The 23,609-nt window shown below is 42.2% G+C and overlaps 1 protein-coding gene across 3 annotated transcripts in view; it reads right to left on the bottom strand.

Moving 5' to 3' along the window:
• Window positions 1–3,345: 3,345 nt before the first annotated feature.
• The window catches only part of GNPDA2 (glucosamine-6-phosphate deaminase 2), a 124,992-nt gene continuing 104,728 nt past the window's right edge, over window positions 3,346–23,609 (bottom strand). For all 3 annotated transcript variants that reach the window (XM_069631730.1, XM_069631732.1, XM_069631731.1), the window contains 2 exons: window positions 17,049–17,223; window positions 3,346–6,029 (listed from right to left, as the gene is read on the bottom strand). In XM_069631730.1, coding sequence (XP_069487831.1) covers window positions 5,971–6,029; window positions 17,049–17,223 — 234 coding nt within the window. In that variant the 3' untranslated portion in view covers window positions 3,346–5,970. The remainder of the gene's footprint in view (window positions 6,030–17,048; window positions 17,224–23,609) is intronic.

The following is a 23,609-nucleotide window of genomic DNA, read 5'->3' on the forward strand; positions in this document are numbered from 1 at the left end:
AAGTCCTGGCAGTAGAGTATACCAGGTGAAGATAAAAGTGGGTGCATATTGTAATGTATCTCAAGGAAGAAGCATGCCCTTGAGAATATGGACTATTGGGTGAACTGTTGAAAGAAGGATCTCAAGCAAGAATCATACACTTGAGGTTGTGAACTGTAATAAAAGCATACAAAGGAAAAGAGAATCCTTTGGAAGAAAAGATACTCTTGGGATTTTGAAGTGAAGAGAAAGTTTGGGGAAGGGAGCGATTTCCCTGAAGGAAGTAACTACACCAAGGGGAGAGAGTAATCCTTAGGGAAACCTGTTTATTCTTTTTGAATTTGTTTTGCTTTGATACAAGGAGTCTGGGGAAGGAGGCTATTCCCTGGAACTGTGAACATTGTCCATTTGGAAATCTTTTCGTTGGATTTGGACCTTTGTGTTGAATAGAACCATCTGAGCACTTTCATAAAACAAGAGACAATACTTTACTACACCTTTCAGTTATTTTAGAGTGTGAGGGCCAGAATAGGATTACGGAAACAGGACATACTTTTGTTTGGACATCTTGACACCGGACAGACCCATTCGTTTTTGGTTGCGGTAGAAAAAGTCCTCCTAGGGATGGTGAGGCATTGTCCAACCTCCATTTGTTTTAATAAAAGTCTGTAGCCACAATCATGTCTCTTCTGTGTCTCATTCCTGGCTCTTCTCAGTTACCTTTTATGTACCTAGACGGTCCAGAAAATGAAGTAATGGGGGAGGAGCACAGCTCTATTTCCCCCTACAGGTGAGCCACCCCTGAAGACATGGAATGCCCATAAGCTGGTGTCCAATTCTTGACTCCCTAAGAAAGACAACTGGCCAAGATACATGAGAGATGTATCCTGACCAATGCGAGAGACTGTAGCGATGCCTTGCATGGTAACATTGAGACAAAAGCATCAAACACTACCACAAAGAGCATCGGAATACATAAAAGAGCACATCCCTAGATTTGCCAGAGAATTAATCAAATGCAACATTTAGGGCAAAGCTGAATTAAGTACTAAGCACTCAGTATATGAATCATACAATTTAGCCAGGCTGTGAGTACCACAAAAAAATAAAGAAACATAGGTCCTGATTCACATAACCTTTTTATATGGGGGCGGCACCATTAAAACATACTTCTGTGAATCAGGCCCATAGTGGGCATCTTGCATCTGTAAACATTGACAAATGGAGCCAACCACAGTAGATGAATGTATTAAGGGCAAAGATTTGCAAATTGACAATCATTAAGTTACAAAAAACTTTGCTGGAAAGACAGGTACAAAATCAGCTGAAAAATCCCATTGTATCAGGTGCAATAAAGTGAAACACCAAGGTAATCTGTGAGTTTCAAGCATGGGTGAAGTTTGATAAAAGGGCACAGCAGAAACATTGGAGTTCGTCGAACCACACAAGGAGCAGAGCGGGGATCAAGCAGACCTAACCGGGAGCGGAGCAAAGTTAGTGTCACCGGGGATGAGATCAGATGACCGCAAAGGAGGCAAAAGAGAAGTCTTTAAAGGACATATGGATTTTTCAGTAGAGAGACAGAGTCAAGAAGCGGCAGGGAGAGGGTAGGGCTAGAGTTATGGGGCAATTAGAGGAGCTCAAATAGGAGAGAAGGAAGAGGAGCTACAAGCTCATTTGGCGTGTTGCATGCCTGGAGGAGCAGAGGGTAGTACAAGCTCAGTAAAGCAACAAAGAGGCTTTACTCTTAACAAAAACTCCCTTTGCCAAGCAATGGATTAAGGAACCACGTCATGTGCGGCTATGGATGCCAATCACCTCCACAAAGGTCATTGAGAAAAGATGGTGCAGGGGACCCTGGTAATGCTTCACAGGGGGGCTTTAACAATGGCGGCCATGCTAGAGAAGCCCCCTAAGTAGGCTTACTTATCCGGTATGAGCCACCACCAGCTCCTGGCCCGAGTTGGAATAAGGGAGGAATAATGCAGCAGATGGAATGGAAGCAAGTATCAAGGCAGGAGTATCAAGGCAGGAATATGGCCAACATTAGAGGTTTTGTATTTGTCCAGGAAGTTCAGGGTCAGGAAGGTTACTTGGCCGAAGTCACGATGGAGGCACGTCACCTATATAAAGGTCATCAGAAGGTGGCAGCGCAGAGACCCAGGCAAGACCTCACGGAGGCCAAAGCCAGGTTAATCAGCCGGTATGAGCCTGTCTACTCTTGACCCCCAGAGTTGGAATAAGTGGGGGAGAATGCACCAGATAGGTGCAAGGGTCAATTGAAGAAATTAGAAAAGGTTGGTGAAAAATGGAACCCCTCAACCTTCTTCCTTCCGTCTTTTGTGGCTGGAGGGGCTCATGTGAGTTCTATGATGCTCTGAAGGAGAGATTAGCCACCTGTGACAATGCAGGTAGGAATCTTACCAGCCAATGTAGCAAAACGGACCCATTCAGTACAGCCATTCACAGCACTTTCTGAAATAAGGGATCACAATGAGTACCCTTCGTGATTCTCTCATGAAGGAGACTGACTTCTTCTGGTCCCATGGAAGATTCCTCGCCACATGGTGGTGTGGCTATTTTGTTACCTGTGAACCAACATAATCTTACAATACTACACTTGTTAAACCTGTGTAAGATAGTAGAACTGTATATCTTTAGGTGTTGCCTGTTTATTAATGCAGTGTTCCTAAGAGTAAACTCTAAATACATAGTTTTCAATAATACAGGTTTACAGTAATTATTAAGAGAGGGTAGGTACATTTCCGATTCTACAGTGACATTAAGGTTCCATGTCAATTCATCATCTGCAATTTCATCCTGTCATTTTAACGTGCACAATTCATTGAAAATGCTCATCGTTTTTTTGTTTCTTTTTAGGGGGATTCCCCCAGGAAACCGCCCTCCCACACTTATTTTTGGCTATTGCCTACCCGCCCAAACCCTTATCTGCCCTTTCCCACCCCCACCTAAAAAATTCATGAGCATTTCCGATGGAAAGTGCACGTTAAAATTCCACGGTATGAAAATGCAGACGTACCGACATTAAATCATGCTTCTATGCTGCGCGAGCAGATATGATTTGTTTGACAATAGATTCATATTGGTCTGGTAATAAGAGTCATCCCAGAGACAGGTCAGTGATACCATGTGGCCACTAGTTCCTTCGATTGTCGAAGTGCAATAGAGGCCATCTATACAATTATTTCTGTAGAAAAAAAAGGTGACCAATGTTCACTGTCAATTAGTTTCCGCTGATTTACATTTTTTGTTTGATATTGTTTACTTACACCATGAGCAATACAGAGGTCAAACAATTCATTGTGATATGATGAAAGACAATTACATTAATTGAATAATTACATGTTTTCAATAGAACAGAAAAAGATTTTATTTGTGAAATAAAACTGAAATGACACACATGCGCTCTTTATGCGGAGATACATCGACAAAAAACATACAGCTTGCATAAGTTACTTCATTACAAAAAGCAAATGGAAAAGTTATTTTCAATATACTGCATGATAAGAAGTCCAGCGGAAGAGGTTTGGTTTTCCTGGAAGCTCAAAACTTGTGGACATGGAGTGCTTCTTCACAGGCGTCTCATTCAAACACATTAGGGCATACTAATCAGTTTTTTTTTGCGAAAATTGTGTAATACGTTTCTGGAGTGCTCACATTTCAAACCCAAATTAATTTACACTGCCAGACAGATGAAAACAATGCAGATGTATGTCTATTCTAATTAAGCTTTATAGATCATGAGATGAAGTACCACACTGACAGCCCTGCCCACAGCAGGGCTGCCATCGTAGTGCTCCCTCTAACCTTTGGAGTACCGCACTAAGAGCTCTCTGGGGAGCATGCGGTTCCCCCCATTGGCCAATTTCTGGCCCATAATGGATTTTCCGAACCATACTGGCTCGTTGTAGTATGGCCCAGAAATTGGCCAATGGGGGAGTTGAACATCACTCCCCCGAGTGATAATGGCTCTTAACTAGTTTTGCAAAGTGAAAGAATGACTTGACTAGTAGCCTAACTTAACTGGATAATTGTATATAATGTCCTCGGAAAACAGCCAAGAGGGGTTTTCGGTTTGGATGTGTACATTATGACGAGAGGTACACAACATATCATATATAACTAGTACAAAAAAAAAGTGAAAATGCAGATCAATATATATTGTAACAATGCAACCTAATGGATCCTATGTGAAGTAAACTAACGTGGGCACTCTCTGGCTCTGCAGTTAGCCTATTACATTACTCCTATTCCAAACTTAAGGCCCGTTCGTAAACTAGGACTTATGTTGGATTCACTTCTAAGGAGTGCAGCATTCCCTTCAGGGCCATGCTAACCATTCAGTGACGTGCCTAAACATATTTCCAGAAATGGTGGAACACATTGTTTTAAAGCAAGTGAATAACCAGCTCCAAAAAATAAGAGATTTCATAAAGTACACACATACGTGCTGACTATGCCAAATATACATTTCACTATTTACATTAGTAAATGTTAAAGGAAGAAAATGTAAATCCAGCTGTGGCGTGGTTTACCAATGTTAACAGCCTACTACTTTCAACCTTGACAATTTCAGATCAGTGGATGAACAGCAGTGTTATGTATCTGTAAAGAATGACATTATTTACCAACATAAGCATTTAATTATCTGAAATCCAGGTGGAACTTGATGACTCAGTACTTTGGCCATACCTTAAGATCTTTTTGTTACCACGACAATATGCACAGATTAGCGAGCATTAATCAACATCCATGATGCATTAATAACCTGTGTTAAATTAGCGAGTAGGAGAAATACGGCTACCAATAGAAATCGGGTGGGGCAAAAAACCTGTTTTCAGTATCGTTAACCAGCATGGCAGATTTAGCACACAACCTACCCAGTCTACCATTCGGCCTCAAAAACAAAATTCGTTTTAAGACCCAATCAGCCTTTCAGATTCTGCCCATTAGACAGAATGTTCTAGCCAGTATGGGTGTGCGTGGATATTTCATCCAATTTGAGTTCCAGAACATTCCACGCAACTTGACTGAAGAGATTACTAATCAGCTGCAGAAGGGTGTGTAGACATTCAGGTGGCTGGAGCAGCGCTGACAACACACATTCTCTGCACGCTGCTTCCAGTCATCAGAGTCCCTTTCCTCTGTGGCACAATTAATTTTTTCAACAGGGATGTTGCCTTCCTACCCCTCCTCTCTCCCCACTTACCTGCTGGAGAGGATCTTTGTGCCCGGTCCAGTCTCCGGCTGCCATAAAAATGGAAAAGGGACTCCCTATACCATATGGTGGCGGCCATCTTTTTTTCCCCTTGGGAGATTGGCTGCCCAAGTGATGCGAATCTCCTGAGGTAAAAAAAACAACATCTGCACCATGGATAAACCCTGGGGTGCAAATGGCTTTCACCTCCACTGTGTGGTGCAAACATGGCCTGTGATGGCCCACCAGCCCAAAACAAAGAAAATCAATATCTCTCTCTCTCTCTCTCTCTCTCTTCCCCCCCCAAATGTTTTTTCCAGTGGAAACTGTTGTTTTCTTTTGTATCAGGACACACCCACTACATTATTCACGTGTGGAAATGTAACATGAAAAGTGCATTTTAAACGATCGAAAAGCTATTTAAATTCTTCTGAGGTTTACGTTGAGACACACACACGATCAGTTGAAATAAAAACACAATGTTCGGAGGATCGTCTCACAATACATTGAAAGTGTTTAAGCTACACCAATGCAGACCTTAAACAGCCAAATGCACACTACAACGAGAGAACCAATACTTAACCTGTTACAATGAAGAAGCCCTCCTATCCCAATTAAGAACAGGGAGAATGTAAAACAAGTATAAGGAATGTAGTACAGACCATGCTTTCTCAAAATCATTTACAGTACTTCAGGTTGTGAAATAGTAATCAGTGGAACGCTCTTTGCATAGCTGAACATTGATTTGCACTTTTTAGTCACTTCAGAAAACTTCAGTCGTCTTTCATACTGTGCAGTGGGTCCACAAGTTTATTATGGACGTGCATCAAACCTGGGAAAAGACAACAACATTTGTACAGCCCCATATGAGTAACATAATGGAAAATATAGATTAATCAAATGTAATGAACTATATCATTTATTTTAGTACAACTATGTCATTAGAACTACACAATAACTTGTAATACAACACAATCATTAGATAAAGACAAAACACGTACCCAGTGTAGCCCTTTAGCTTTAAGCAGTATGACAACTGTTCACACATTTTTCAAAAATTGCATTGCGCATGAGCTCATCTTTCTCGGATTGGGCCTAATTAATTTCCCTACTCCTGCTCCTTGGGGAACATGTCAAGAGTGTTTGTTTCTCAGAAAGGTTCACCAATTCGAATCCACTGCTATGTGCTGCTCCATGTCTTCCCCATTACATTTGGTGGACTCCCTGACATACAAAGGGACGGATTCACAAACATGTGTCCTTTGCTGTACATTACTACAGGTATAAGTAACTCCCACGGACAACAAAGGCCCACTTGTAGCGAATCTTGGTTTACTAACATGGATTAATTTGCTCCAGAGTAACGTACTACATGTCAGAAAAAATAAAATGTTACAGAACCTTTTATGTTCACATATTTATATACAATTTCAAATTGCTTTGACAACTTATGTCCAACAGTTACACTGGAATAGTCCAGTGGAACTTGTGCTTTCATGAATGTCAACGTTGAAGTTCTGGGAATGCACAAAACGTTACCCTTCTTTGGCAGTGCCCCTCTTACTTGTTATAAATATGATATACGCAAGACACCCCTACATCAGACTATAGTTTGGGACCTACCAAGAAATCAGTGTCTTTCCAAGCAGGTAACCGCGATTGTCATATTAGAAATTCGGAATTTTAACAATTGTCTCAGTAATATAATAATATACTGTGTCGAATGTCGACTACGCTTTGTGAGGAAAATCTCCCCAGGCAGCCAATGTGAGGATCACAAAATAACGTTTTAGAATGAGGTGCAATATTGAAACTGCCACTTGTTCAACACTTTAAAGAAAATATTTATTCAGGGGATGGCATGTTTTGGTGGGTGTTGGATATGGTTTATCATGATCCGAGGCACAGGGATATTGGAACTACCTTGATATTTAAAGAACAACAATGGTTGCACCATTGGAGATAACATTCATGACATGAACAAACGAGGTGAATGGGCAGCACTACTGGTCTAACATGTTTTTCTGCCTTTATTCTCCTATCTCATTGTGATAACTCAACTTTGTAGTAATCTTCTTGCCTAAGGGGCTCAAGTCCATTACTTACATAGGCTGTTGCAGAATCTAACATCTTTAAGTGCACTATTTTATTGCTTCATCCTAACTACAAATGGTGTGCCTCCTATGAGATATAGACATCTGTGCTTACTAAAGGAATGTGCACTTTTTTTGGTATTTAATAAGACATGCATTACTTACCGTAATAGCATTTCTGATGATTGTATCTGCTTAGATCCACATGCTGTGCATATAGTCTGACATCTAGTGGTAACCGCAGAGTATTGCATCTTATCTTTCAAGGATCGAAAGGGGATGTCGACATGGGTGTGCCTGTAACACTATCCCTAATGTGACGTGTAGTGTACCCAAAATCCCTCACAAGTCGAGGTCCCTCCGATTGTATTTTTTCTGCCATGAGGGAGCCTTTTGACTACTTGAGGGAGTACAGAAAGAGAGAGAAAGTAGTAAGATGTCTATGTTCCATCCATCCAAGCGGGGAGGAACGGTGGCCGCATGTGAATCTAAGCAGATACAATAATCAGAAATGCTATTACGGTAAGTAATGCATGTCTTCTGATGCTTGTGAATCTGCTTAGAATCACATGCTGTGCATAGACTAGCAAGCAGTACCCGGAGTTGGTGGTGTTGATTTGAGAAGGAACAGTAGTGAAAAGATGTCTTAGTACTGCTTGTCCCACCTGAGAATCAGACCTAGAGTGAGTGTCTAGGCAATAGTGTTTTGTAAAGGTGTGTACAGAACTCAGGTTGCTGCTATGCAAATGGACTCGAGAGGAACATTTGCAATGAATGTTATGGAAGCCCCAGTGCCCCGAGTAGAGTGTGCTCTAGGCTTGAAGGGCAGATCCCTCTTGGCAAGAGTGTAACAGAGTGTGATGCAATTGACAATCCACCTTGAGATGGCTGATTTAGAGACAGGGTCCCCCTCTCTACCAGATGGCACTGAAAGGAAAAACTGGTTGGTTTTCCTTAGTGGTTTAGTTCTTTCCAGATAGTACATGACTGCCCTGTGTACATCCAATGTGTGAAGGTTTCTTTCCGCAACGTTAGTGGGGTTCTGGAAGAAAGTGGGTAGTTCTATTGACTGGTTCACATGGAACTTAGAAATGAATTTGGACGCAAATCGTGGGTGAGTGCGCAGAACCACCTTATCTTTGTGAATTGTGACAAAGGGGTCTAGAATTGAAAGAGCCTGTAGTTCATTGACTCTCCTTATCGAAGTGACTGCCACTAGGAAGGCGGTCTTGTAAGTGAGTGCTTTGAGGCTTGCCTTGTGCATAGGTTCAAAGGGAGACCCCATAAGTCTGTTTAATACCACATTAAGGTCCCATCCGGGAGCAGAGTTAGAAATAAGGGGAAGAATTCTTTTAACCCTTTCCATTAAAGCTTTAATTACTGGGATCTTCCACCACAACACCTTTTGCTGGGATGGGGTATCGACTGAAAGTGTAGCTAAGTGGACATTCAGGGAATTGAAAACTAGACCGGAAGTCAAGAAGGTGAGTCAGGTATAGTACAATATGAGTAAAAGAGTAGTCAATGGGATTGCTGCTCTTGGAATTGCACCAGATTACTAAGCTTTTCCATTTATTGGAGTAGGAATGTCTGGTGTTAGGCTTTCTTGCTTCTCGAAGTATATCCATGCATCTCTGAGGAAGTTGGAGATGACCGAACTCTATGACATCAGGAGCCAGGCCGCTAAATTGAGAGTCTGCGGGCATGGGTGAAATGTTTCCTCTTTGTCCTGAGAGAGCATGTTGTATGGGCAAGGTAGTTTCATCGGAGGAGATCGAGACATCTCCATTAGATGGGAGAACCAGGGTTGGCGGGCCCACATAGGGGCCACCAATATCATAGTGACTGGTTCCTGGTGCATCTTGTGCACAATATTGTTGAGTAGGGGAGTCGAGGGGGGCAAAGCATAAATATATTTCCCTGACCATTTTATCCAGAGACTGTTCCCCTTGGATCGGTTCTGAGGGTATCTGGAGGCATAATCTGGGCATTGTGAGTTCTCAGAGTTGCGAACAAGTCTATCTCTAGGAAGCCCCATTCTGCGAAAACATTGGAGGCGATGTCGTTGGTTATGTGGGGAACGAGAATAGGACTGTCTGCAAAAGGAGCAGCAAGAACTTCCCCCTCTTTGTTGAAAGGACATTTGAGTGATCTGGTTCAAAGTCTCGTGTTCTTTCTTAGCTGTTTCTAGCACCTCATCTACAGTTTTGCCAAAAAGGTTAGAATCCTCCACCAGTTTGTTGATGAGAGACGCTTGTGTCTCTGTTTTGAACCCTGAGTTCTTTAACTAGGTGTGTCTTTTCACAAGGGTACCCTGGGCCAGGGTTCCCGCTGCGGTCTCTGCAGCATCTAAGGTGTTTTTAAGGATGTTATGGTTTACTTGCTTACCCTCTGACACAATTGTAAGCAGGCGGGAACCACAAAGTGCATGCTGGTCTCTCATGCTGGAAAAGAAGGGGCTTCCAACGGGCATACAGTTCACCAGTACAACATGCAGCACTACTAAATACCCTGATTTCCACCCTGAAGGAGCCATCTGTAGTGGCAGTCTTCAAGTGCGCCGCCCATACCAAAAACACTGACAAAATTTCTTTGGGAAATGCAGCCGCGGATGTGGCAGCCAAAATGGCAGTGTACCTCCCAGCGCCCACACCTGTTGAGTATGTTGCCACTACCCTTTTGGCACAACCAGAGAAGGACCCATACACAACACTGCCCACTGCACAAATAATAGAGCTCCAATGCAGAGCACCACAGGAAGAAACGGCCATTTGGCTCAAACAAGGGTGCATACAATCACTGACTGATCTCTTATGGAGGCAGCAATGCACCGGCAAGGCAGCAATGTCTGTTGAACTATTACACACAGCATTTGAGCAATTACACTACCACTCTTACAGTTCGAAACAACACATTGCAGCAGACATCCAAGAGGACTGGTTCATACCGAACCTCCAGGAACACCACACAAGCATGGTCATACAGTGCACAACATGCCAAGTGTTCAGGACTGGGATGTCACTCTGCACGTTATGAGGCACTTTACCCCGCCCCATTGGGCCACTGACTATGCAGATGAAAGATGTAATGGTGCGTGATATCTCATTGTGGTGGTGTACCCTGTCTCCCGGTGGATTCAGGCTGGCCCTTGTGCCCACCCACATGCAAAATGTGCTGCAAAATCTCTGGTCTGTGAGGTTTTTCCCCGATTGAGGGAGGGTGTGTGTGATTTTTTGAGGTCTGATAATGGCACCTGCTTTTTCAACGAGCTCTTCAACTCTTCAAAGAAATCACAGCACTACTGAGCATCAAACACTGCATGCGCTCAATTTATCACCCCCAAGCAAATGGCGTTGTGGAACAAATCAACAGCCTTCTCAAAAGCAAGCTTTCCAAACTTTGCACCACCCTAAAAAAGACCTGGGTGCATTGTTTGACACTGGCCCTGTTCAGTTTGTGCACTCAGCCAAGTAAAGAACACCACCTGTCACCACGCGAAATAGTAACAGGAAGGTGCATACACACACCCATCTTCCCTATCAGGAAAGCATCAGATGCCCATAGAGCTGCAACAGTTCTGGGCAAAGATTTCAAAGAGTACCTAACAAACCTACCAAGTTCGATCAAATGTGTTTCGCAACAGATCGCGCAACCTCACCCAGACAGCCCACAAAGCACTGCAGATCAACCTGCCACAGACACCACGCCCACCCAACCAGTGTTGCCGGGTGAGCTAGAATATGTCAGGAACTTTGTGCACAAGTGGAACAACCCTAGGTTCTACAGGCCTTATGAAGTGGTGGTTCCCACCCCTCTTGCAGTAAAGGTGAAAGGGCACAGATATTGAATACATCTCTCCGACATTCTCAAGGCACCACCAAATACATCACCAGTATCCTAAAACAATCAACAAATCTACCTCACCATACCTAGTTTAATGCTGCCAATATAAGTGCATGTACAAGCTACCAAACATTCATTACTGCTAAAAGCATAAGCCCTGGAAATTAAAACAAACTCTCTCTCACTGTATCTCCCTCCCTCCCTTCCCCTTCCCTACTCTTCCTCCCCCTTCTTAGTTGCCCTCCCCCTCGCTTCCCTACTCTCTCTTCCCCTTCCCTACTCTCTCCCTTTTCCCTCACCTGTTTTTGTTCCCATTACAGGAGGAAGAAAATGGAATGCTCAACATCTTATTATTTATTGTGTAGTGATAGAAAAGGTATTAGTTCTACATGTTATATTCATATAACTGCGGCTTACATTTTACCGCTATTCTCTTCACCATACTTATGTTTATGTTGGGAATTTATTGGGGATCATCTTTTGTCTGGGCAAGCCATCTAAAAGAGGGAGGCAGGGGGAACCTGAATGAAAGTACACCTCGCTCTACAACCAAACTGCTAAACACAACTGTACATATGTACACTACGTCCCAAATAAATAACACTTGTGCCCAAATGAGTGTGTGCATGAGCAAAATGTTAGAAATACTATTTCCCACAATTAAAAACCTCCTTTGTAGCACGAACAGTAACAGTAGCACCAATGTTAGCAGCAGCATACCACCGCGGAGGTATATATCATGCCATGTTAGAATGAAAAGGCAAGCGCATAGGCCCAAATATGATGCATACCATGCCCTAGGCCTGGATGCTATTGAAGAAATTTGCCATCCCGGCCACTCAAACAGCTGGTATTCTGATATGAGTGCGGTGGGAAGATGAACACCCAGCAGTAGTTGCTACATATGCTTGTTCATACCGCACGCATCAGGGGCACCCAAGGTTTTAGTACCACAAGAAGTCTTAATCATAAAGACACAATGCCTGGTTCATCGTGCGCTGTTGTAGATTAAAAGGCACCTTCCAGGAACACAGTATGCGGCTAGAGCTTGTCGACCCAGACGCCCTGAAATGCAAGAACAGCCCGACGAACATCAATTGCTTACAACAGCCATATTTAGTGATTGACGGAGCAAAATATGTAAATAACAAGTGGCAGGAAATGACACTCAGCTGCCAAGCTGAAGGTTTCCTGTGATATGAAGAGAAAACCATGGCGTTTGTGGGAAAAACGTGTGTTGCAACTGCAATGGCAGTTACAATGGATAAAGGCCATAGCTAGTGTCCATTAATATGTTCGAATACACAGTCAGCACAGCCAAAGGCTGTGGCCACTGGCTAGTATTGTGTTGAAGACCATAGCTAGTGGCTAGTTAGTGTTGTATAATATGCAGTGGGCACGGACGAAGCACGGACGAAGACCATTGCTTATTGCATTTTATTATTTTAAAATATACAGTGGACATGGCCAAAAGATGTACAAACTGCTCAATGTCAAAGGCCATGGCTAGTGACCCATTTATATGTTAGAATATCTAGTGGGCAAAGCCAAAGATTGTGGCCACTGGCCAGTATTCTGCTAAAGTCCATGGCTAGTGCCTGATCAATGTATACAATATACAGTGGACAGGGTTGAAAGCTGTATCCACAGGTAAAGGCCAAAATCTATAGTTGGTAGCCTGTTGGTGTTTTAAAATATTCAGTGCCCATGGGAGAAGGTTGTGACCACTGTCCATAACTGAAGGCTATGAGATAAGTACCCATTCATTTGTTCAAATATATTTGGCCATGCACGCTGACTATCGCTGAAGGCCATGCTTAATGCCAGTAGCTGTGGTAATGTAATTTAGTGATGTCATCATTGTGGTCATAGGCTGCCCAACAGGGATCGTGAAGTTAAGGTGGCGATAGCTGAATTTCTGGGGTTTTGTTGTGTTAAGTTCTCACCTTAAAGTCCCTGCAACTCAAGTGTAAACCACATCTTAATCAGGCATGCAAATAGCCAGGCATTACAGAGAGCATATAATTTTTTAAGTGAATGCCATGCAACTTGACTCCACTTAATAATGGCGCTCAACGCTGTACAAAGACTATGATATATCCACGTGAATCACGTGAGCATGAGAAACTACAGTTTGCATGCATTTCGGCATCTGTGACAATGGAACGGCTCTGAAGAATGATCGACTGATGAACCAAGTAAAGGTCAGACAGATGCTTCCGTCTCCCAAATTGGTTTTAAACCATCAGTAGAGTGCGCTCATAATAATCATAAAATTATAAAGAGAAATTGGATGTTATAAAGTATATTTGGATGTAGTAAAGCTGAGACTCGAGACACAGACCTGCTGTGGAGTCATTGTGTTTGATCCAGGCAGCTTTATTTACATAATTACAAATGTACATCCTCCAGTTTCTCTTGAGGGTATTTACAGTAGACTGGAGACGAGGCATAACTGTAGAGCAGAAACCCACCGGCCATCCTTCACACTCCAGCTCAGGCCCCCAACTGACACTCACAGAACATTCACTCACAGATACACCCAACATTCTCCTTAGCTGCATTCATGCATCAACATTCTAACATCAAGCACTCCAGGCCAGTGACATAAGACAAGACTACATTATAACATTGGTACTCTTTTCAGTCCTGAGTGTGTGGCTTGTAATCCGCTTTTTACTAACACCAAAAAAGATGATTAGGATTTGGTCAGATAAAAATGTGATATGACAACATAAAGCTCTAAATGACATAATGGCAGCTAAACATGGCGGACTCCATTCACCTTAGCCCTTGGGACATCCATGCGATCATGTGATCGTGAGCGCCCATGCTTAGTAAACGCGCCAGCAGCCCAGCTCGCATAGATACAAGCATGCCGGGACGAGAGGAGCAGCAAAACGCAGGCTCTTGCGGTAAGAATTAACTTGGAATTTAAGTACTTTGTCGCTCAGCATGCTGTAACAGCGTGCTGTGCCGACTGAGGACATGGCACTATGAAAACAGCTTCCTGCTGTTTAATTATTGATTTCTTTAAGTATGCCCTTTACCAACTTGATAGGTGCTTTTTGTTAAACTGGACACAGCAGAAGGGGTCCCAATAATAACTAACAGAACATGGTGATGCCCTAGAATGAAAAACAGCAAATACCTACAGATGAAGACCCAGTGAAGCAACACATTGGTGAGTTTACAAAGATTTTGCTTACAATATTAACTATTCTCTCCTAATGCTCAGTCATGGTGCACTTAATGTTGCATCCTATTTGTGTAACCTTTGAGAGTCAGTTCCATTTCTAATGGAGTGTCTCTGTTTTCAGCTTTGTCCTCAACAGAGTGTGCAATCTCCAGTGCATGAAGAAATCATCCTATGGTATTGTGTTTTTGGCACTTGAACAGACAATCTGGGTGGTTCATAAGCATAGATTGAACCTCCTGACGAAGGTGGTATTAATTATTTGCATTCCACCGAAACCGGTTGATAACATTAGTGGATGTGTAAGGCAAAAACACACACCAAGATAAATTATTAGGACAGAAAAAGTGAATATTTTTCCCCCATTTGTTTTCTTCTTTGCCAACACCCATCCAGTGGATACATAAAACAACACTAAGAACAATAACAATAACGAATAGACATAGGGGATTAGGAACAGACATAACAATCCTTGTCCATGTCTGTAGAAAGTAGGATGTTTTATATTTTGCTTTTATGCACTATGGTAAAACAGTCGAGAATAAAATTGAGTATGACCAGTTTGTAGCTATCATTTTTTTTAGAAGAATGTGACACGAATGGCTGGTTTTTCATTAACCAGGTAGTGTAGATAGGGACAGTACTCTCTCTGTCTTTCACCTAGATAGGCGGCCCAGCACTGCTCCCTAAGGGTAGCACACTTGCACTAAGGGATAGTAACAATACATATGTGATATATGTCAATCACCAGTATTGTAGATGGCCAAGTATTCATCACAGGGTCGAAATAAAACTCGCAAGCAATTCTTTATCATGGCAATTCAACAACCAGTGGACATCATGTAGCCTACATTCAAACAAATGTGTATGAATCTAATGATGAAACTGCAATCGAAGAAAGACTCACTTGGAATTTAAAATATGCCTACATATCACTATTAAAAGAACAATATATTTCTAGTTAAACATTATATAATAAAACAAACTCAAGTCATGAGTCAGCTGAGGTTTAGTCAGACTGCCTTTTAATGCCTCCCATCTTGATTGCAGCAAAAGTTAGAAGTTCAACTATAGACTTATTACCAACATCTATTGTGGGTTTTTTTCTTTTTAAACATAGCCGCTTTTGGTAATTTCCAAAGGGTTAGGGATCTAGCCCCACAAAATGTTGAGTTTGGCCCGTCCGTGAGGACCGCAAGGTTCCATTTGTCTGTCTCCCACCACAGACATTATCCAACCTCTTGTTTTTTTTTCTTCTACCTATAAGACTTTTTTCAGAATTCCTTGATTTTATTTAATTTCATTGGTCTTTTATGATCTCCCTATTTGCCAAGCAGACTTGTAATTTTGTGTTTTGCCATGTTGGAGGCTAAGTATGTGCATATTGCCCTCTTCTTAAAATGTCATACACCATTAGGCAACGACGAACAAGTGGCAAATTGGTGACATAGCAATCACCTGGTACCCAAGGGCAAGCTGTGCATCAGAGTATTTTGTGGCTCTGCTAAAAATGATTCAACCTTTGGCTATCCAGATGTTTTGGACTACAAATACCATCATCATCCCTAACCATCATAGTCAATAGCCAGATATCATGGGAATTGTATGTTGTCCGAAACATCTGGAGAGCTAAAGGTTGCAGACCGCTGTAATAGACGGAACAGTTGGAGCTTAACATTTACCAATGGAGATAAGAATTGGTGTCTGCCATCCGCCGTGTAGAAAGTGAACACTACTTTTTGCAAACCAGTTTGTTGCAAGATCATTCACAACAGTGAAAAAGGAGTTAGTGAATAAGAAGCCAACTCCAAACTTCAGCAACGTACACAGGCCTAGGGACCTCTGCTTTTCGCCTTCTGCCACAGGTGCCAAAACAGCCTAGGATCTCTTCAACGGGAACTGTGTAAGCTTCAGGAGATGGGCTCCCATACCCTGATGCTATTTGCTCAAATGTGGGGTGCTGCCAAAACTGCCTGCGCCCAATGCCTTCGTGTTTCCCGTGCATCCTTGGGAGGGTGTAATTCTATGCAGCAGCAATGTGAACAGCATAAGCTTTTGGAGGTGGGCTCCCGGGTCCTGATGCTCTTTGCTCACGCTTGATATGCTGCCAAAACTGTCCGTAAGCAGATTTATTTATGAAAAATAAAGAGTAAGTTATCCATAGACCTTTTTTTTAAAACACATTGGTCACTTAGGTTTGGACTTAGTAGTAAGGTCCCCTCTGTACAATGTTCATAATTTGCACTGCAGAGTGCAAATAAAAAGTGTAAAGAGATGGTAGAAGTCTCTTTACAACTTTCTTTTGCACTCATAAGTGCAAATAGAGTAAACACTGCCTGCCATATATGCATGGCAGGTGGCGTTTACAATGATTTTCTATGAAATGTGCCTGGTTTTTGCTGGTACAAAACAGGGGTCAAACAGGGGTCTTCTGTAGGAAATCATTGGTTTTATGCCAGCATGAAAATCTCAGTTGTTCTTGGAGCTAGAGTGCAAACGGTAAGGCAGAAATGTAACTCCCATTCTGCCCTCACACTCCGCCTTCAAAAACAATAATAATCTCCCTGGCGGGTTAAATGAGGCATTAAGACAGGCCTAACACTGTTAGGCCTGTCTCTAGCGCTTCCATTTACGTTCTTTGGGACTTGAAAATTTACCCCATAGTAGATGAGGAGCATTACACCAGTTTCACTCTGCCGTGTAGATCGCCATTGGTTACCTTTGAAGTACTTCACAGTTTTAACTCTTAGTTCCAGGGTTGCAGCTTCATCACACACAAAGATCGTGTGGGGATGTTGTTGAAAGGCAGATACTGTCCACATGTGGTTGACTCCTTCTTCAATAGCCTTGTACAAGGCAAAGGCTTTATGAGCTCCTGTTATGAGAATCATCACCTAGAAAGGGTCCAAATCACAAACAATTATTCTCACAACTTTACTGAATTTTGATCATTCATGTATCATGACTAGCAATAGATATTTCAATAAGCTTCTCAACAGCGTATTGGCACCAGGCAGTGGGAGACACTTTGATATTGTCCCTATTGAAGAACCGAATAAGACTACAAAAGCCAGTCTGTGTGGGCAAAATTCCGTCGTGATCTAAATTTCAGAAAAAAAGGAACACTTTTTTTAAATGAACAATGTCCTGAAGAAATACCTAGTAGACGAATTAATATAAAATGTGTAAGCCTCTATGGCTGTGGGAGTTTCATATAACATGACATGCCGTGAAGGCCGATTCAGTGCACTGTAGTTTGTTATGTAAGTGTATACTGTCACAAAGTCAAGTGGAGGCCAAAGAGGATGCAACTCATGATTGGGGTTCAAAAGGGCTTATGTGAGACTTGAAACAGGTGGGCTGCTCAAACAGGGACCACGATGGCTAACAATAAAAGAAAGTCATCTTGCTTTATAAACTGTGCCTCCCGCCCCCAGGAAAAGTCGGCAACTGTCAGTATTTTCTAGCAGGTTTCTACCTCTGGCCATAACTTTTAGAGCGGTGGAACCAGTACGCTTGTTAATAATTTCCAGCTTTGTCTCAGTATGGTTCACAGTGTTTCTCAGAGGTGTGATAGGCTGAGGGGTTGTTCTGGTGCTGGGCTGGGAACTGTGCTTTGCCACTTATCTGTCCCTTGGGCCTGAACTGCTCAACTAATCCAGTCTTACTTACCAACTTGCCTAATCATCACTCACTCATGCCTGGGGGCCTGCCTCTAGACCTTAAATGTGTCCCTTGAGCTGTCTGTGGTCTAACCTCTTCACGTTCCACAATAAACGTCTTCCTTCTCTGCCTACCCTAAGACAACTAGTAGTTGGGTGTTCTCGCAGTCTCTGGCTCTCACTGGAATTGTACTTTCTGCTCCTCTCTTCCTCCAGCTTCTCTCTTCCTGTCCTACATCTACTGCACCTTCTGATTTTTCCACACCTCCTTCTCTTGCACCTTCAGTTCCTTATTCCCCTCTTTCACATCCTGCGGATTCACCTCGCTACAAATCTGTTCCTCCAGCATCTTCAGCTCATTCCATAAACCTCTCCACCTAACCTTCAGCTCACACCAGCTTGTTGCTCCGCGAGTCCAAACATACACGATCACTTGTATCCCTGTTTTAATATAGGCTTCCAAATCCTTCCCCTGAGCCAGGCACTGCACTATGGGTTGCACTTGTGGTTGGTATATACTATGGGCCTTGGAATGGTTGGGTTAAGAGGCAGCTGGTGTTTCCACTCTGTTCCCTTCTGTTTATCCCACTCTGAGGGCCTAACCTTGAATAGGGAGGTCCGCCATATTGGATTTTATCTTCTTGCACATGCACATTGGGTCACGTTCACAGCGCCTGACTGGGAGCAGTGGCGAGGCTGGAAATTGTACCGTGGTCTGTCAAAACTCCTGTTTTGCGTCTAATCTCGTAACATTGCTTTCTCTTTCTGCATATTTGTGACAAAGGAACGAGTCACGAAAACTGTTGCTGACATATGGATACGTCGTGTCACTGTGACACAGTGCTGCTGTGGGACCAGGTGAGCCTTACCATACTGCCCCTGGACCCCACATCATGTAGTGAGTGGTGGGGTCAGGCCCTCTGAGTCAGCGCTCCATACAAACCCTATGGGAAAAGCAGGGGCCTTCATCACAATAGATAATGCAGAACATCTGTGGGGTCATTGTGAGTGTGGCCGTAATAGTAAAAGCAGGTGGTCTTTCAAACAGTACAATTTGTATCAATCACATTCATTATGAGTAATGATGTATTTACCTCATGCAATATTTGAATAATACTACATACAGTAAATATTTCATTATTCATTATTATGTCCTTAAAAGATGCACGCACTGATGACCATGAGGCCTTTCTTCATGTAAGGCTGTTCGTTTATTCCAGCAATGTTATTACAGGTCATCTCATCAATAATAGATCATTAGTAAGATACAGCATACAGAAAGTGGTCACTTATCCTACTTCAGCCAGGTCTTTCCTTCAATTGTCCATGTGGAACCCTCATCCGTCCAGCAGAAGAGAATTCCATGTGGTAATAAGAATTTGAAACAAAGGAACCCTTCTTAGTGCGCTCTGGAGGTTTTAGTGAGTTTGTGTTTTCTTGTAACAGTAATACGAATGATCTTTCTCTTTTGACAGGTAAACAAGACTCCTTTTGAAAGTTTACAATGTCTTTTATTTCCAAACTTTGATATTGGAATTATTTTGTTTTACATAATCAGGAAAAAGATGGCCCTCTACAAGTGTTTCACTGTCATTGTCCTGTTGACAGATATTCAGGAGGATAGTCCCACATTGGACTATTATTCATATACAACTAGGAAAAAGAAAAAAGTAAAAAAAAAAAATGTATAAAGATAAATGTAAACACTTTTCTTATCATATGTGATGCTGTTTGTCTTGCTTCTGTCTAGCATCTGAAACACATTTATGCAAAATGCACACATTTATATTTACTTTGTAGTGTCACCCTTTGTTTTGGGAGGTTTTAAAGGACCAAGAACTAGAATGGATTAATGAAGTTAATACTTACTTTTGTATTAAGTCTTTTATTGTGACTTGGAGATTCAGAGGACAACGAACGTCATGTTGAACGGTTTTGATTTCCTATGTATTCTGCTATTTGTTTCGTAGAAGTTTGTATGTTTCCACTTTGTGCCTAAAAAGAGGCAGCGTACTATTTAGATTGTTTGCAAGTCTGCCTCGGTACATTTAGTTCAGATGTTCTAAATTCAGTATGGATATCTGGTTTAGAGTAATCTGTATTCGCTTACCTCGTTTATAAGGTTCCCAAAGTCATCCTATGGCGTTTGCATATTGCAGCATGATAACCAGCGTTTGCTCCTTTAGGTCGCGATTATTTCTCTGAATGGAAGCACTCGCGGTTACGTGTTTATCTTTGTCACCTGACCATGATGCTGCCATATTAGAACAGGTTAATTCTATTAATTGCAATAAGCTGATTGTAACTTTTTATTTTTTATTATTTATTTTACAATGTTATGAGGTTTCCCTATTTTTGCTTACCACTTATGGAAGCCCGGCTTTGTTTTGTTTCTAACTCCTATAGCTCATTGTTGCCGTGCTCTCGGTAACGTGTATGTCCTAGTCATGTGATCGCCGAGCCACCATATTGGTAAGGGATTTTCTTTTGTTTACATTTAGTTTCTACTACAGTGGTAAGAAACATTTTATTTTAAGGGTATTGGATTAAACTTTAATCGATTTTATATTGTGTTTCTTACAATATTGCATTCTAAGCTGATCCCTTTTGCTAATTGAGTTTCTGAGAATCTGATTAGCATAATGTGCATAGGGGGGTCATATAGCTAATAATATCGGGTTCAAAGGGTGACAGACTAGATAATTTTTTCTTTACAGGTTACACTAAGACATTTATTTCAAAATTAATTCTTTATATCTCATAATTTGATAAACAAAGACAATTTAGCTTTTCTGAGGAAATAATAAGGTCCTTTATAACAGAATGATCTCTGTTTCAATATTCAGTCCACTGTAACATGAATCAAGGGTAAATATCCAGTAGGCTTCTCTTGTTCGCAGTATTTTTTCAAATGTTTCCTCCTCTGGGTGGGAGGGTTATTCTTTCAATTTTTTCAATTCCAAAGAATGTTGTTTTTGGTTGTCCCTTGGTGTTTTATTAGGTAGTGGTATCCTAAGGGATATTTTATATCTTCTTTGATAATTGTTCTAATATGTTCTTGAATTTTTGTTTTCAATTTCCTGGTGGTACTGCCTACGTATATTTTGTTGCAAATGCATTGGATGGCATATACCACATTTTTGGTGTTGCAATTAATAAAGTCTTGAATTTTGTGGAGTTTTCCATTGGGTAGAAAGATTTCCTTTTTGCCATTTGCACTGTAGTGGCAGCTTATGCAGTGGCCACACTTGTAATTGCCTCTTAGTTGATCAGAGTCTCATAGTTGTCATAATCCTTTATCTTGAATTTTGGTGGAGAAATGTGAGTGACTTAAGATATCTTGCAGACTTTTGGATTTTTGAAAGGTGATATTTGTATATGAATAAAAGTCCATGTGGGACTATCCCCCTGAAGATCGGTCAACAGGACAATGACAGTGAAACACGTGTAGAGGGCAATCTTTTCCCTGATTATGTAAAACAAAATAATTCCAATATCAAAGTCTGGAAATAAAAGACGCTGTAAAGTTTCAAAAGGAGTCTTGTTTACCTGTCAAAAGAGAAAGATCATTCGTATTACTGTTACAAGAAAACACAAACTCACTAAAACCTCCAGAGCGCACTAAGAAGGGTTCCTTTGTTTCAAATGTTTACAGTTTTCAATATTCTGATCAGCCTCAGGAATGGAATTTTAGCGATCCCGCCAACACAGCTAGAACAAGTCAACATTATTGCTTTACATGCTCCCCTAAAAAACATTCAGAGTTCGCCAAAAGTTGTGACAGGCTTGAATTGTTATTGCTAACCATGATGTAATAAAAGTCTGTGCTGAGGGATGGATGAGCAGGATATAACATTTGCACCCGGGGAAGGGCGCTCAGCCAATCAGGTGGCTGGAACAGTGGGCGAGAATACACCATCCCCACCCGCTGACCCAGCCCCGCCCCCCCGAGGCCCTTCCCCGGGTGGCACTTTTTTCTTTTTTTTTTCATCAGTGAGGGAAGGCAACAGGGAGCCTCTCCAAACCCCTCCACTTACCTGCGGGTCCGGAGCATTGTGCTACGGTCACAAAGCTCCTCCCATCTGGCCGCCGCCATAAACATGGAAAAGGGACCTAGTCCTAGTCCTTTACCATATGGTGGCGGCCATATTTTCATTTTTTTCATTTTTCATCGGGAGATCGACTGGGCTAGCAGCGCGGATCTCCCGATGAAAGTTTGAAAGCCATCCGCACCACGGTCGAACCCCGGGTTTCGAATGGCTTTCAATCCCACCTGGGCTTCCGAAAAGCGATAAAAACTATGTTGTTTGCATAAACCCCCACTCGGTCCTGTGACTAGACACACTCACATGTCAGTGCTCATCTTGCCAATTGTGTAACCTATGTAAAGCAAATGGTAGACACGATGATCACTCTGTAACACTCTTTGTCTACTCTCTATTGTACTGTAACTAAGTCATTTTCTTGAAACAGCGCCCCGATGCCTCTGGGCTGCGTGGCGCTTTACAAATGCAAAAATAAATAAATAAATAAATAAATACCCTGCGAGGAGGACAGACATGGTATTTAACGGCCCAGTCCCTGAGCTGAAGCCCTCGCTTTGCTCTGGCCTGCCTTAGGTTGGGCTGGTGGGCCGTTAAAGGCCATGTACGCCCTCCTGAGAGGGCAAGAAAGCCATATTCATGATGAGGCAGAATATCACCCAAAATTAACCATATTTAAATCGCCACCCAAAAAAAGGGGAGGTACAAATACCCTCAAAAATACTTTTTGTCCTCTAAGTGAAGACATATGCTGAATGGCTAGCTATTCCTTTCACTTGTGGGACACAAAGGATGGAGGAAACTCACAAAGGGCTGTGAAAGTGAGCATTACTGATGCCCCTCATTCTCACCTCCTTTGGTGCATGGAGATGCACAATGTACAGTGATCCTTTGTGTGTCTCTTTTCTCCAATAGACACCAGCAGTGTAAATCGCATATGCATTTCCATCCAGAAAATTCCAGGTGGATATGCATTATTTAAATATATTTAATCATCAGCACATGTTGCGTAATGGTCTAAACACCCTTGCAGAAGTAAACAAATAGGAGCTCATTTTCAATGAACATGTCATGTAAATAAAAAAGCATAAATGCCTTGTATAAGGCTGTTATGCCTTGAATTCACACCATGGCTCATTTTCATGAATTTGTATGTCAGAGAGGAGGGGCGGATCGTAACTTACAATTCTGCTGCTCCCTTCCTCTCCTCTACACAAATACACCAGCATTTGTGCCAGCATGCATTTTCATGCTGGCAAAAATGCTGGGATTTCAGTGGAGTCCACCGGTGATTAACACCAGCAAAAAGCAAGCGGACTCCATAGGAATCCATTGTAAAAGGAGCCGGCCATTCAGCTATAATTTGCTCACCTTCTGAAAATCCCTGCAAATCAGTTGGAAATGTGTCCTGTCCCATATTAGGGGCATATAATGACTCAAATCTATTCTTGCTCTTAACCATCATAAAGTTTGTGACTAATCTTCGGATGTCGTTCCTTCTCCCCTATGGGGAGACATTTCTCATGGTGCCAGGGCAGTGTGTCCACAGTACAATAGCCCCCCTGGAGGTGGTAC

Source organism: Ambystoma mexicanum, chromosome 6q (genome assembly GCF_040938575.1).
Source record: "Ambystoma mexicanum isolate Mex_15411 chromosome 6q, UKY_AmexF1_1, whole genome shotgun sequence".
NCBI lineage: Eukaryota > Metazoa > Chordata > Amphibia > Caudata > Ambystomatidae > Ambystoma > Ambystoma mexicanum.